The sequence below is a fragment of the Xiphophorus hellerii genome, chromosome 13 (genome assembly GCF_003331165.1).
Source record: "Xiphophorus hellerii strain 12219 chromosome 13, Xiphophorus_hellerii-4.1, whole genome shotgun sequence".
Lineage (NCBI taxonomy): Eukaryota > Metazoa > Chordata > Actinopteri > Cyprinodontiformes > Poeciliidae > Xiphophorus > Xiphophorus hellerii.
In genome coordinates, this window is record NC_045684.1 from 9,476,264 (window position 1) to 9,490,093 (window position 13,830).

At 37.9% G+C, this 13,830-nt stretch overlaps 1 protein-coding gene and 2 long non-coding RNA genes across 3 annotated transcripts; all 3 read left to right on the forward strand.

Moving 5' to 3' along the window:
- The first annotated feature begins 3,106 nt into the window (after positions 1–3,106).
- Positions 3,107–3,823, forward strand: LOC116731042 (uncharacterized). Its single transcript, XR_004341498.1, has 2 exons — positions 3,107–3,202; positions 3,713–3,823. It is a non-coding gene; the product is annotated as an uncharacterized LOC116731042 (long non-coding RNA).
- Positions 3,824–6,798: 2,975 nt separating this feature from the next.
- On the forward strand, positions 6,799–8,280 carry LOC116731656 (gastrula zinc finger protein XlCGF8.2DB-like; the record flags this gene model as incomplete). Its single annotated transcript, XM_032581471.1, has 3 exons — positions 6,799–7,018; positions 7,187–7,646; positions 8,274–8,280. Coding segments are annotated over 3 exons (687 nt in total), but the record flags the coding sequence as incomplete, so codon positions are not given.
- A 159-nt stretch (positions 8,281–8,439) lies between these two features.
- Positions 8,440–11,232, forward strand: LOC116731021 (uncharacterized). Its single transcript, XR_004341476.1, has 3 exons — positions 8,440–9,026; positions 9,118–9,204; positions 10,499–11,232. It is a non-coding gene; the product is annotated as an uncharacterized LOC116731021 (long non-coding RNA).
- Positions 11,233–13,830: the final 2,598 nt, after the last annotated feature.

The following is a 13,830-nucleotide window of genomic DNA, read 5'->3' on the forward strand; positions in this document are numbered from 1 at the left end:
ATATTTGTATATCTGATTATAATTAAGTCAGCGCCTCACCAGCATTGCACCTCACCGCACGTCCCTGCTCTTTACTTCACTAGGAAACTGCGAGAAAGCAGGTGTTCATGTTACGCCCCTTATGAGTAAGAACTCTATCAGTAGGGGAATAATGAAAACACGGACACGATGTCACTGCTTTCGTCTCCAGTGATGTAATGGAGGAGCAGAAGCGTCGCGTTCCCCTACATCCGATCAGACAAAACCAATCGAAACCCGAATGATTAAACCCTCATAACTTAAAATCTAAAAGGTTGAACTTTTCAAGAATTATAACCAAACATAGCCGGAAAAGTAACATTAAAGAAAACTAGAAAATTCCTGAAGAAATTTAACCGGGGCCTGCCAAAGTGTGCCCGTCGGTTTGGACCCAGCGTTCTGATGCTACAAATTAGCATCAATGCTAAAGAAAGCTGCAATCATATGAATACAATGACAAGAATGTTTACTAACATTGACTTGCACCATTCAGTATGATAAAGTAAGTGTATCAGCTAAAATTAGCAAAAATGCTAATGTTAGCGTGATTGCTGTCAGTAGCATGTGGGACATCACTGGGATGTTTTCTATAATGGTATTACTCCATTCAGTAGACTAAACATGGCTAATAAGTCAAATAAATAGCTAATAGCTTATTTAAGCTAAAATGCTAATGCTAATGAACTGCCTTGCTGCGCAAGGCAGTTCCCTGACCTGAGAGAAAAAGATAATGCAGAATAATATTATTGCACCGCCTGTGGCGGTGCACTAACCTCAGGGGCATGTTGAGGCTTTTATTTTGAAATTTTTGTTAAGCTTAATTTCAAAGGTCCAAACTAATCCCATGTCTAATAGTCACTGGGTTAAATCAGTTATTTATTGCTCAAAAGAGCAATTACCTAATGTAAGATTTCTCAAGGCTTTTATTTTGAAATTTTTGTTAAGCTTCATTTCAAAGTGCCAAACTAATCCCATGTGTAACAATTGCTGGGTTAAATCAGTTATATAATGCTCAAAAGAGCAATTATCTGATGTAAAAATTGTCAAGGCTTTTATTTTGAAATTTTTGTTAAGCTTAATTTTAAATTGCCACACTAATCCCATGTGTAACAGTGCTTTGGATAAAAAAGTCACATAAAGCCAAAAAGAGCAATTATCTGATGTAAAAATATTCAAGGCTTTTATTTTGAAATTTTCAGTATGCTTCATTTCAAAGAGCTAAACTAATATCATGTGTAACAGTGCTTTGGATGAAAAAGTCAAATAAAGCCAAAAAGAGCAACTACATGATGTAAAAATATTCAAGGCTTTTATTTTGAAATTTTCAGTAAGCTTCATTTTAAATTGCCACACTAAACCCATGTGTAACAATGGTTGGGTAAAATCAGTTATAAAAAGCCCAAAACACAAGTAGTTCTAAAGGCCAGCTCAGTCCTCCTCTGTAGTAACTGACAGTTCCACCATGTTTGTAGTTCTGACATTCAGCTCAGACCTCTTTTGTAGGCACTCAGTGTCCGCCATGTTGTAGTTCTAACCTTCAGTCATTGTAGTTCTAAAGAGCAGTTCAGAGAGGCAGACTAAATTCTATGTCTATTTTGAGTCTAACTGACACTGTTTTGTGTCAGTTAGACTTTTGTTTTGAGTTAAATTTGGCTCGTTTTTTGTTAATTATGTCGCCACAGTTACTCGAAATGCCAACAAAAGTAATAGCTCCCCTCACGGGATTGAGCCTCACGTTTTGATATATATATTGTGAGGGGGCATGCAGCGGTACGAGCCGCATTAACGGTAGTAGGAAGCGGCAGTTATTTTGAGGTGTAGAACAATAGGTGCCTGCCATGCAATGCATAGGGATTTCATCCCTATGCATTGCTATGGGCAGGCCCCAAATACATTGTTTTTAAACTTCATTAAACTTAGGCTACCTTTTACTGTATCTGTCTGTAGCACTGAACTTGAAAGACCAAAATAATCGATCGCAGATCACTAGATCTTGTTTTCCCTTTTGGTTGTCTAAAACAGTTTTATAACCACTACATTCACACAACTTTTGATGGGAATCTTTTCTGTTCCCGTGGATAAACTCCACCCACACTGAGTGACACTCAGCAGAAGTGGAGGAAAACATAAATATTCTCTGCATGACTCATTTCTCTTGATTTTAATCAGCGGGACAATTTGACTAAGAACAGTATGTGTGTCTCAAATTTAATTATAAAGACCACACATTAAAAAAAAAAGTATAATATAAAATGTTTCACCAAAGATCAATTTCAAGGAAATTATAGTTTTTTTGTGTCTAGGTTTTTTTTCAGTGGACATAAAAAAATGTAAATTCCATTTTTTATGTCCAAATGAGTAAATGAGTGGGTTGATGTTATTGATCCTTAATTGCTGAGAAATAAAAAAACACCATTGCACAAATATTGATTGAAATGATTAGTATTGGAGTTAATAATCAGATATAAATATGTCTTGGAGGGTTTTTTTTGGTTTCGGACTCTATAGCATGATTAAACACTCCCCGGTTCAAATTGACCCACGAACATTTTTGCTGTACCCTAGAAACGAACATAACAGGAGGGTTAAATGAACAAGCCGGTGCTGATCGGCTCTCAATAAGCCACAGGATGGGCGGAACCAGCGGTAACTCCGAACAAAGCAGCAGCGATCATTGTGGATATACGGAAACTATAGGAAAGGTTCTGATCTGGTGGAGTGAAGAAACTGTGAAACATGTTGCGGGATGTAGGAGATACGAATCAGAAGACAAAATTAACTTTGGATTTGTGGAAAACTGGAATACTAATATTGTATTTGTTTTAATTAGATAAAGTGGAAGAAAAGATTTTACGTCTTTCAAAGAGAACTGGCACTGTATGAGAAATCTTTAGATGTGATGATCGTAAGATCCACAAGGTGGCGGTAATGCAATGACATGAATGAACGACAGTCATAAAATCCCAAAGAAGAAGAAGAAGAAGACAAAGAAAATGGCGCATGGTCTGTTTTGTTGAATGTTCGACTGTTTCTCTAAACGAGTTTATCAACGAGCCGTTAACTGCTGCTGAAGAAACATTCACAGAGTTTAAAGAAATCATCGTCAAGTCGGAGGAAGAGATGGATGATCATCGCAGACTGCTGGATTTCTCCCGGAGGCCCCAGATAATCTTACACCGAATAGGTAGGAACCAGCAGCGTTTGGATGCAGGTTAAGGTCTAAATGTCTGCACCTTTCTGTATGAGGATCATTTTAGTAAATGTTCTTTTCCCGTATAAATGATTTTTAACAGGTAAATGAACGCAGACATCAGAATTACGCTGTGAAAATGGCTCATATACACGAAGCTGAATTTGGTTTCCGATTCGGGAAATGGCTAAAGGGTTATTCCACCTAATTTTTCACTAGCTTCCGCATCTTATTCGATTCTAGTTTAAAAACTACAACACCTGGACTCTTCAGACCTGAACTGGATTATTCTGCTCTAACAGCAGAATATTCAGAACCATGTTAGGGATTTGTGAAACCTTTTTCTAATTAGTTAAACTTCAATAAAGGTTGATTTCACCACTTTTTGGATCTCTTTCCCTAACATTGATTTAGATTATTCCACACAAGGTGGCAAAGACTCTTATTTATATGAAATTCTTTCACTCTGTCTAAAGTAAAATAGCTCCTGTTTTTGTTTTGAAGGTTTCATAAAGACCATGTGAGGAAGAAGTGGGGAATGTCTTTAAGGAGAGACGGATTCACTGCACTGATGAATCTCAGCTGCTGAATCTCTCTTAAGCTCCTCCTCGGCTGGAAAACATGAATAAAACCTATATAGATATTATGTATATACGCACGTCCATATAAATATGTGTAGCTTAATGCATATTATTCAGCATTAAAAATTATTTAAGCATCTTTATTTCTCTCTGATTGTATTATTTTGTGTTTGTATATTTATATAAATATGTACTGATATTACTAAATAACATATTTCAAAAATTATGACTGGTTGTGTGCTTTGTAAAATAATCATAATACAGAAATATCAACACATTCTATTCTGACTCTATTCTGTTTTCCCCACTAAGAATAGTTAAATATGCTCAACCTTATATCAGTCATTCAAAAATACTTTAAAAATCATTTCCTTGTAAATGTTGCTAACCTTTTAATAAGGTTTACAGAAAAATTGGTGAATATCTGTTTAGTATTTAGCGAGTTATGATTGATAAATGCGCTGATACGTTTTGAGTCTGTTAAACATAAAGCTGAGTGGAACGGTCGACCGCTCCAAGATGGCCGCCTTAAATCTCTTCAGTAACAATAGGCAAGAGTGGTCCATGAGGCGTTTATTTATAGTCTATGGGGAAAAGGGGCACAATGACTATGGGCAAAGGTGCATTCATGGGCCCAATATGAGTGGGAATTTACAGTTTCTTTATTTTTACGCCGTTTTCAACTAATACACCAAACAGTTACATAGATAAAAGAAGTTCAATGTCCAAACAACTTGAAAATTGCTTTTATAGTTTATTTTTTTCAGTTTGACAAGCAAATAACAAAGATCAAACTTTACATTAGTGATGTGTTGAGTAATGAAGCGGGTAAGACAGAGAACTCACCTAAACCTGAGCAGTTAAAGTTTTTATTTTTTAGTAATAAATCGTTGTCCCTGGTGACATAGCGAGTAACAAGCCAATCACAACCCTCTTTTCTTTTTGTTTCAAGTTTCTTTTTGATCCAGCCATTGTTTCATACAACCAGATTAATCAGAATTTATGTATCAGAATCACGAACATTTTAAACTTGTTTATTCATTGTAAAGCTTCATGTTGTTTTCACGTTGCCTATTTTACATATATTGTCCAGTTGATGTCACAGTAGAAGAAATGAAGCACCGCGGTGCATCGGCTCATGAGTCGAATGATTGGATGGAGTTCCTCAGGGCTTCATGAAGCTGCATCTCACCATCACTACTTTTCATTGTTTCCTCTCCTGCTCTGGTCAAAACCCACAGGCCCAACCCAGTGCATGCTGGTCCTATACCAGTCCCTATACTTACAGAAAATGGACCCACAGTTCTTAATGTCTAACTTAGAAAAGTTAATAATAAAGGAACAAAAACTAAACAGCTATTAACCTACAAATAAACTCATGTTTATAAATAAACCATAAAGATATAAAGTGAACTAAAGTAAAATTTCAATATAATTCAAAGTAATACAAATAAATAGTATCTTGAAATAATACAATTTGCAGGTAAATATTAACAATAATCCCTACTACAATTAATTTTGTAATAAAATATTTTTTTTCATATCCGTTAATTTGAGAATTCCCCAAATGTCAGCTGGATATATCGACTGATCTGTATCTCTGTCTACGCTCTTGAATTATCAATTGTTTTTTTTTTATTCATTTCTGTCTTGAAAGATGAACAATTACTCGTATTTATTTCAGAAAAGGTAGCAATTACTCTTTCTCTGTTTTCTTCTCCAGATTTCCTGAAGTGTAACGTTTATAACCTGGAGAGGAGATTCACTCTGGACCAGGAGGAGTTAGAACCTGTGCAGGTGAAACAAGAACAGGAAGAGCCAGAAGATCATCAGATAAAAGAAGAGCAGGAGGATCTAAAACACCAGCAGATAAAAGTGGAAGAGAAAGAAGTTTACTGCAGTCAGGGTGAAGAACAGATTGAATTAAAACAGGAGACTGATACCTGCATGGTGGTTCCTGTTGATGAGCAAACAGACCACACTGAATCAGAACCAAACAGGAACCAAGTCATCTTCCAGGAAGCTGCTGAAGCTGAGAACCAAAATCAGGAAAGAAGAAAACCTTTCTCATGTGTCATCTGTAAAAAGCGTTTGACTTCAAAATCTGTTTTTGATTCTCACATGAGAACTCATACGGGTGAAAAGCCGTTTACATGTGTGAACTGTGGAAAATGTTTTAGTCACAAACAGCATTTAACTAAGCATATGATGATTCACACTGGTGAAAAGCCGTTTTCATGTGGAAATTGTGGAAAAAGTTTTTGTCAAAAACAACATTTAATTCGGCACATGAGGATTCACACTGGTGAAAAGCCGTTTTCATGTGTGACCTGTGGAAAAAGTTTTGGTTATAAACTGGCTTTAACTCAGCACATGAGGATTCACACTGGTGAAAAGCCGTTTTCATGTGTGACCTGTGGAAAAAGTTTTGGTTATAAACCGGCTTTAACTCGGCACATGATGATTCACACTGGTCAAAAGCCGTTTTCATGTGTGAACTGTGGAAAAAGTTTTAGTCAAAAACCGCATTTAACTCAGCACATGATGATTCACACTGGTGAAAAGCCGTTTTCATGTGTGACCTGTGGAAAAAGTTTTATTCGAAAACAGAGTTTAACTCAGCACATGATGATTCATACTGCTGAGAAGCCGTTTTCATGTGTGAACTGTGGAAAAAGTTTTATTCGAAAACAGGATTTAACTCAGCACATGATGATACATACTGGTGAAAAGCCGTTTTCATGTGTGAACTGTGGAAAAAGTTTTATTCGAAAACAGGATTTAACTCAGCACATGATGATTCATACTGCTGAAAAGCCGTTTTCATGTGTGACCTGTGGAAAAAGTTTTAGGCGTAAATCGGCTTTAACTCAGCACATGATGATTCACACAGGTGAAAATCCGTTTTCATGTGTGACCTGTGGAAAAAGTTTTGGTTATAAACAGGTTTTAACTCAGCACATGATGATTCACACAGGTAAAAAGCCGTTTTCATGCGTGACCTGTGGAAAAAGTTTTATTCGAAAACAGGATTTAACTCAGCACATGAGAATTCACACTGGTGAAAAGCTGTTTTCATGTGTGAATTGTGGAAAAAGTTTTAGTCGAAAACAGGATTTAACTAAGCACATGATGATTCACACAGGTGAAAAGCCGTTTTCATGCGTGACCTGTGGAAAGGGTTTTCGTCAAAAACAGGAATTAACTCGTCACATGATTATTCACACAGGTGAAAAGCCGTTTTCATGCGTGACCTGTGGAAAGGGTTTTCCTCAAAAACAGGAATTAACTCGTCACATGATTATTCACACTGGTGAAAAGCCGTTTTCATGTGTGACCTGTGGAAAAAGTTTTATTCGAAAACAGGATTTAACTCAGCACATGATGATTCACACAGGTGAAAAGCCGTTTTCATGTGTGACCTGTGGAAAAAGTTTTATTCGAAAACAGGATTTAACTCAGCACATGATGATTCACACTGGTGAAAAGCCGTTTTCATGTGTGACCTGTGGAAAAAGTTTTATTCGAAAACAGGATTTAACTCAGCACATGATGATTCACACAGGTGAAAATCCGTTTTTATGCGTGACCTGTGGAAAAAGTTTTGGTTATAAACATGTTTTAACTCAGCACATGATGATTCACACAGGTAAAAAGCCGTTTTCATGCGTGACCTGTGGAAAAAGTTTTATTCGAAAACAGGATTTAACTCGTCACATGATGATTCACACAGGTGAAAAGCCGTTTTCATGCGTGACCTGTGGAAAGGGTTTTCGTCAAAAACAGGAATTAACTCGTCACATGATTATTCACACTGGTGAAAAGCCGTTTTCATGTGTGACCTGTGGAAAAAGTTTTATTCGAAAACAGGATTTAACTGGACACATGAGGATTCACACTGGTGAAAAGCCGTTTTCATGTGGAAATTGTGGAAAAAGTTTTTGTCAAAAACAAAATTTAATTCAGCACATGAGGATTCACACTGGTGAAAAGCCATTTTCATGTGTGACCTGTTTAAAAAGTTTTAGTCAAAAACAAAATTTAATTCGGCACATGATACGTCACACAGTTGAAAAGCTGTAGAAGTATGTTCCATAAATGTCCTATGTTGTATTTGTTAAATGTGATCATTTTGACCTTCACATTTGGATACTTAAAGATGTTCAACCATGACACATTTTTCTTCATTGATGTTTTATTTTTCTGGCATATTCTGTATCAAAAAACAATAATGATAAACTGTACGCTATTGTATTAACTTACTGTTTATGTCAAACTGTATGTTGTGTGTGTACAACGTGAAGAGCAGAGGGCTCAGCACACAGCCCTGAGGAGTGCCAGTACTGATGCTGATAGATGAAGAGGCTTGGGGGCCCACTGACTATTTCATGCATTAACAGAGTTTGACCGGACATGGACTCCCTTCCAGAACATTCTCACATGATTGGACTTGAGGGATTGATTTGTATTATTGTGTATCATAGAGAGTGAGTGGGGTTTATTTTTGTAGTTTTTTAAATCAACAATAGAATGTATATAATGGTTGAGCGTTTTAAAAAAAAAATCTACAAAACAGTATTTGTGCTAATTTTTTGTTTAATGTAAAATGAGATTGAATCTGATTTCATTTCTTTCAAATTATGTTAACCAGTTTTACTCTACCTAATTAAAATCTATTCAAATAAAAAAAAATCATTTGTACTTTAAAGAAATGCAAAATTCACCGCAAACTAATTTTCATGCATTGATTGCACAAAGTACATGTAATTATTTTTAATATTTTGCTTTTTTCTCTTGCTTTAGCTGTAATATTTTAATCTGTTCTGCTACAGCATTTAGATTACTGTATTTTACTGTTGAAACTATTTTTATGTTTATATGTATTTTAGAAAGAAATAAACGTGTAACATTTTATTTAAGATTAAAACTTTTGAGTTTTCCTTTAGTGTATGTTGTGCCTTATCCTTGAACCCAGTAGATGGTGGTACTACAGCTATACTGGTTGTAGCCACTGTGGTTCCTGTAACTGATGGGTTGCTGGTTCAAACTTCCCACATGTAACCCAGGTGTCCGCCATGACCCAATCACCTTCCCTTTAAGTTGATTGTCATGTGTGCTTCCGGGTTTTGTTTTTTCTTCCCCACCTTGCTGCTACTCACTGTTGGTTGTTTGTAAAACAACCTGGAGTTTCTGAATTGACTCATCACTCATTTAATCTCTAAAACTTGAAGATTGCGGTGAGTTGTTAAATACCATCTGACTTGACGTTGTATAGCATTTGCAATGATAGCGCCGCTAATATTTCCCTCCTGTTGAATCACTCGCCAGGTTGTGATCCATTGACAGCTGGTGAACCTTCCTGATCTGAGCAAGTTATCATTGCATCCACCTCATCAGATAATCCGTTACTCGACGGTGAGTAGATAATAGGGCGTTATTTTCGCTCTGCTGCGCCAGTTAGCATTAGCATTAGCTCTGATCCATCGACAATCAGTGGCCCACATCAGTTTAGTGTACTTATTAATTACTTACTTAATGAAGAATCACACTGTTGCAGCCGAATTAAAGACCACACCTTTAATATTTAAGGGTTTACCTTTTGTTAAGGAAAAATATTATTTTTGGTGCTTAATACAGTTAATCTTACGACATGTGTAAAGGTATAGCCAACACTCTTATTTGGAACAGGTTTCGTCTGAGATGCGGTAAGGAGCTGAAGAAGCAGCTCCAAAGGACAAGCAGGGCCCTTTGCCTCCCCCACACACAAAGCAATAAAATTTACATTCCAAAGGGGGAAGAGACTTTTTGGCGCCAGGGATCTCCCCGTATCAGACAGAGATGAACACGAAGTGGTCCGCCCTTTTACTTAGACAAAAACCAGACACCTTTGCCATAATGAGGGGAGTTTCCAAGTTTTTCTGAGTCCCTACGGAGTTTCTAATAGGTCAAAGAACGGAACGCCTTGACTGCATATATTAAATAGGGAAACACCTCTTTACTTTAAGATTCCGGGTTAGGAAAAAAACCAGAGAGAGCGGCCACTATTTTTTGCCTTTTTTTGTCTGTGTTTTATGTTTGTTTGTCTCCCCTTGTGTGTCTTTATTTTTATGAGAAAAATGCATATCTCTGTTCCTCTGCAGCTTTGTTGTCGATTGCTTTGTATGAGATTAAACTCTGTGATCTGTGACGTCAACACGCTTTGTTGTTGTTTCGTTTTAGCAGAACGCCGCCACTCGCCGAGGACTCGGAAAATTAAAGAGGAAAGAGCCAAACGTTTTGTCCAAAGCTAGCATTAAATGATCCTCTTTTTTAACACTTTCAACTTTAGATTTGATTATTTTTTCCATAATTTCTTTATTGGTGTTGCATTCCATGTTGGTGCAGCGATGAAATTTGGTACCTAATATGATTTAGTTTGTAGCTACTTTGATCAATCACATTTGTAAGTTGATTGATTTGATTCAATATTGGTTGTTTGTAACGACTGCTAATTATATTATCTAGGCAATTTTGAACTTGAATTATGAAGTGCGCTTTTTTTTAAAAAAGGATTTAAATTTTTCTTTTTATCTTCTTTCTTTTTTATTTTTTCTATGAAGTTGTTAAAATATAGCAAGTACATATTTAATTGTTTTCTTGTCTCTTCCATTTAGTTTATATAAATATAATGTTTATATATGAACTTAATGTGTGTTATCTGGCCTTTTAGGTCAGGTTTTTCCCCCTTCCCCTTGCATTGACTCACTTGATGACGGAAGATGGCGAGCTACCCACCCACCATCTGGTGGTAGGAAAACGGAACTACACTTTCCCTACAGAAACGAACTAAACTCTGAGTATTGAAAAGGGAACATAATTATTCTCTTTTTGTTCTTGGATCTATTGTGGACTCTATTACGTTTGAAGTATCACTGATTATTATTATAATTGTTTTTGTTGGTTTGTTTTTTTCCCCTTCTGTTTTTGGAAATTTATTGTTTTGTTGTTTTGGTATTATTATTATTATTATTGCCACTGCAATAAATAGCAATATTAACAAACTTTACTTTTTTGTATCAGTTGTATTAATTATTCACCCCACTCATGACTCCGTGCCGTACCTACTTCTGATTATACAAACTGGTTAACACTACACCTCGCAGTCAGATCTGCTCAGTTGAGAAAGGCGCTACACACATCCATCTCAGTTGTTGAGTCCTTGAGCAAGGCACCAAACCTGCCTTGCCTGCTGTTAGTCAGAAGTCCGATGGCGCCCATTGTGTAGCAGCTTCTGTCAGTCTGCCCTAGGGCAGCTGGGCTACAATGTAGCTTACCACCATCAACATGTAAAGCACTTTGGCATCCTCTGCACTAGATAAATCGCTATACATACATTTACCATTGACTAAACACTTGCATTTTGTCTTTTTGTTGCGTTTTGTATTAAACTTGTCCTGTCTGACAGTGTGACACTCAGCATTGCCGAGTACCAAGGTTAAGCCCTAAAGACTTGCATAAGTGAACCATTATGGCTTCCCCCTGATATTTACATGAAACTTTATTAGAAACTGCTTTGGGTTTATTTTATTAAATTGTAATGAGACGGAGAAGAAAGCTGGAGCGAAAAGAAAGGTGAGAAAAAAGTTTTATAGGGGCCCCCTCCTCTCACCCAACTTGATATAAAGGTGATCACAGAGAGGAGGGAGCCAGAGACCAAACCTGACAGACAGACCAGGCACACAGAGACAAGATCACATGTTCCCATTCTCATGTGTACACCCAGACATTCAAACCCATGTAGATAATGTCAAAATAAACAAAACAAAAATGGACGCCATACACCCACTTGCATTTCTCATACACAGAGATCCAACAGCCAACCAGAACCAGGACCACCAGCTTAGGAATCATTCAAACCAAACCCCTATCCCAAGTCACAAACCCAGCCTGCCAACCAAAGGATCCACCTAGTCCCAATGAAGAAGATCCAGCAGACATACAGCGCACCGGGTTGACTGAAAGAACCCCAACCCAAGAAATGGACCGACCAGCCAGCTCAGCGCAATATCCAGAACAAGAATACCACCCACAGCCCTGAATCCCAGCCCAGCACCAGGCTGTGGCCACAGATAGGCTAGCAAAGCAATAAATCACACCCCATACCAACACCAAGACAGATAGACAGCAAACGATACCAGACCCAAAAAAAGGGGCCAATCAAAATGCAAACACCAGCCAACACAAGCACTTTCACCACTTCATACACAAATAAGCCAAAAACACAAGCCTCTCAACTTGCCGACTACACCACCAGTAGGAAGGATGCTACAGAAAAGCCAACGCACCAACTGTGACAAAGGAAGCAGCCCCTCACAGGTCCATAAACATCCCAGCCGCCAAGTGATAAATAAAAAAGCCAATCCTAACCTGGTACAAGACGATGGTTGTTGTGAAGTCCTACATAATGAGAGCTCAGCGACCCCAACCCTGACAGACCCACACAGAGACAGGCTCACACAGAGACTGCTGGATCATCCAGACACAGAACCACCACCACCCCACTGCGATCCACCTCACAACTGAGGACAAGACGTGGCATAAAGAGCCCAAAACCATGTTGAAAATTCACAGTGCAAACATGCAGTGCATGAACCGGCCCCAAATCCAGACTACATACTGATCAGATCCCAAGTCTCAGGTTTCAGCCAGGATCCAGGGAAAATACGCCCCCAGAATCCCAAGACTACCCCAGGAACAATACGGCCACCATGCCAGTAACCCATCTCAAGCTGTAAGGAGCCCCAAACTCACCACATGCTGCCGCCAGAAGTCATTCACAGAGTCACTAATGTCCCTCCCCAGATGAGGGCCACAGACCCCAGATGCCCAAAACCTAGACCCGTACCAGCAACAATGTCCCACAGGACGGCCAGGTTCTCCAGAGTCGAGCAATTATGTGTATAAATCCAGATTTTCTTCTTTTAGACAAATAAAAAGAAAGCCATAAAAAATGTAATGTTGATATAAAGTTACATTTGTTAAAATCTCAGGGTTAAAGCGTAATTTCTGTCATGAGGGGATTGATCCGCTTGACCCACATACAGAACAAACATGAAGCCGGTGAATCAGTTCAATACAGTTAATTTTGTCCAGAGAATTGAATGAAATGTGAATCTTGTCCCGGAGTCCACTGTATAGGATCGACTGCATCCTGGAGGAGGGAAAGGTGAATGGTGAGTCTGCGTTCTTGAATTGAGACTGAAGGAGAGGATTTAATTACTTACTTGATGAAATGCAGTTAACCTGCCAGGGAGGAAGAAGCGGTGGGGGCTGCTGGAGTCGAGGCTGCTTGTTGGTGGCGTGTGGAGTCTCAGAGTTTGGTGTAGATCGCTGGTGGAGGTGGTGTTGGAGGGCGGACAGGTAATCGAGCAAACGGTGACCAGAGGAGCGAGCCTTCGCCGGTTCCCACACAGCAGACCGGCCTGAACCGGATCTGGCATTCTGCTGACACATCTGGCAAACCTCTGGCATGGCAAATTGGATGTCAGCCAGACTCAGGAAAGATCTGGCAGTGATGGCACGGTTCACATGAGGCATGCCTCACCTGGGCCAGATCTGTCCAAGCCAAATACGGGTTAGTTACTGAAGTAGTCATGTCACCATGTGACAATTTATTTTGTCATAAGTCATTTTAGGAAATCAGTTCTTAAACAAGGTTATAAAATTATAATATTTATAATTGATAGAAAAGTTATAATCAACCTCTGTTTATTAGCTCTAATTGAACATTTTCATTAATGGTTGTGCATTCTCAAACATATATACAATAAAATCTTTGATAGGTTTCTCTTTGAAACAAGATGATATTGCAACTTATGCTGTTATTTGTTTTAAATTATATTAACCAGTCTAACTCTACCTATGTAAAAACTTTATGAAGAAATTTTAAAAAAAGTTTTACTCTATAGAAAATGAAATATTCACTATAAATTGATTTTCATGCATTAATTTTTCTTGATTGTAGAAAATATGGTTGAATATTTTCTTCAATAATTTGTTGTG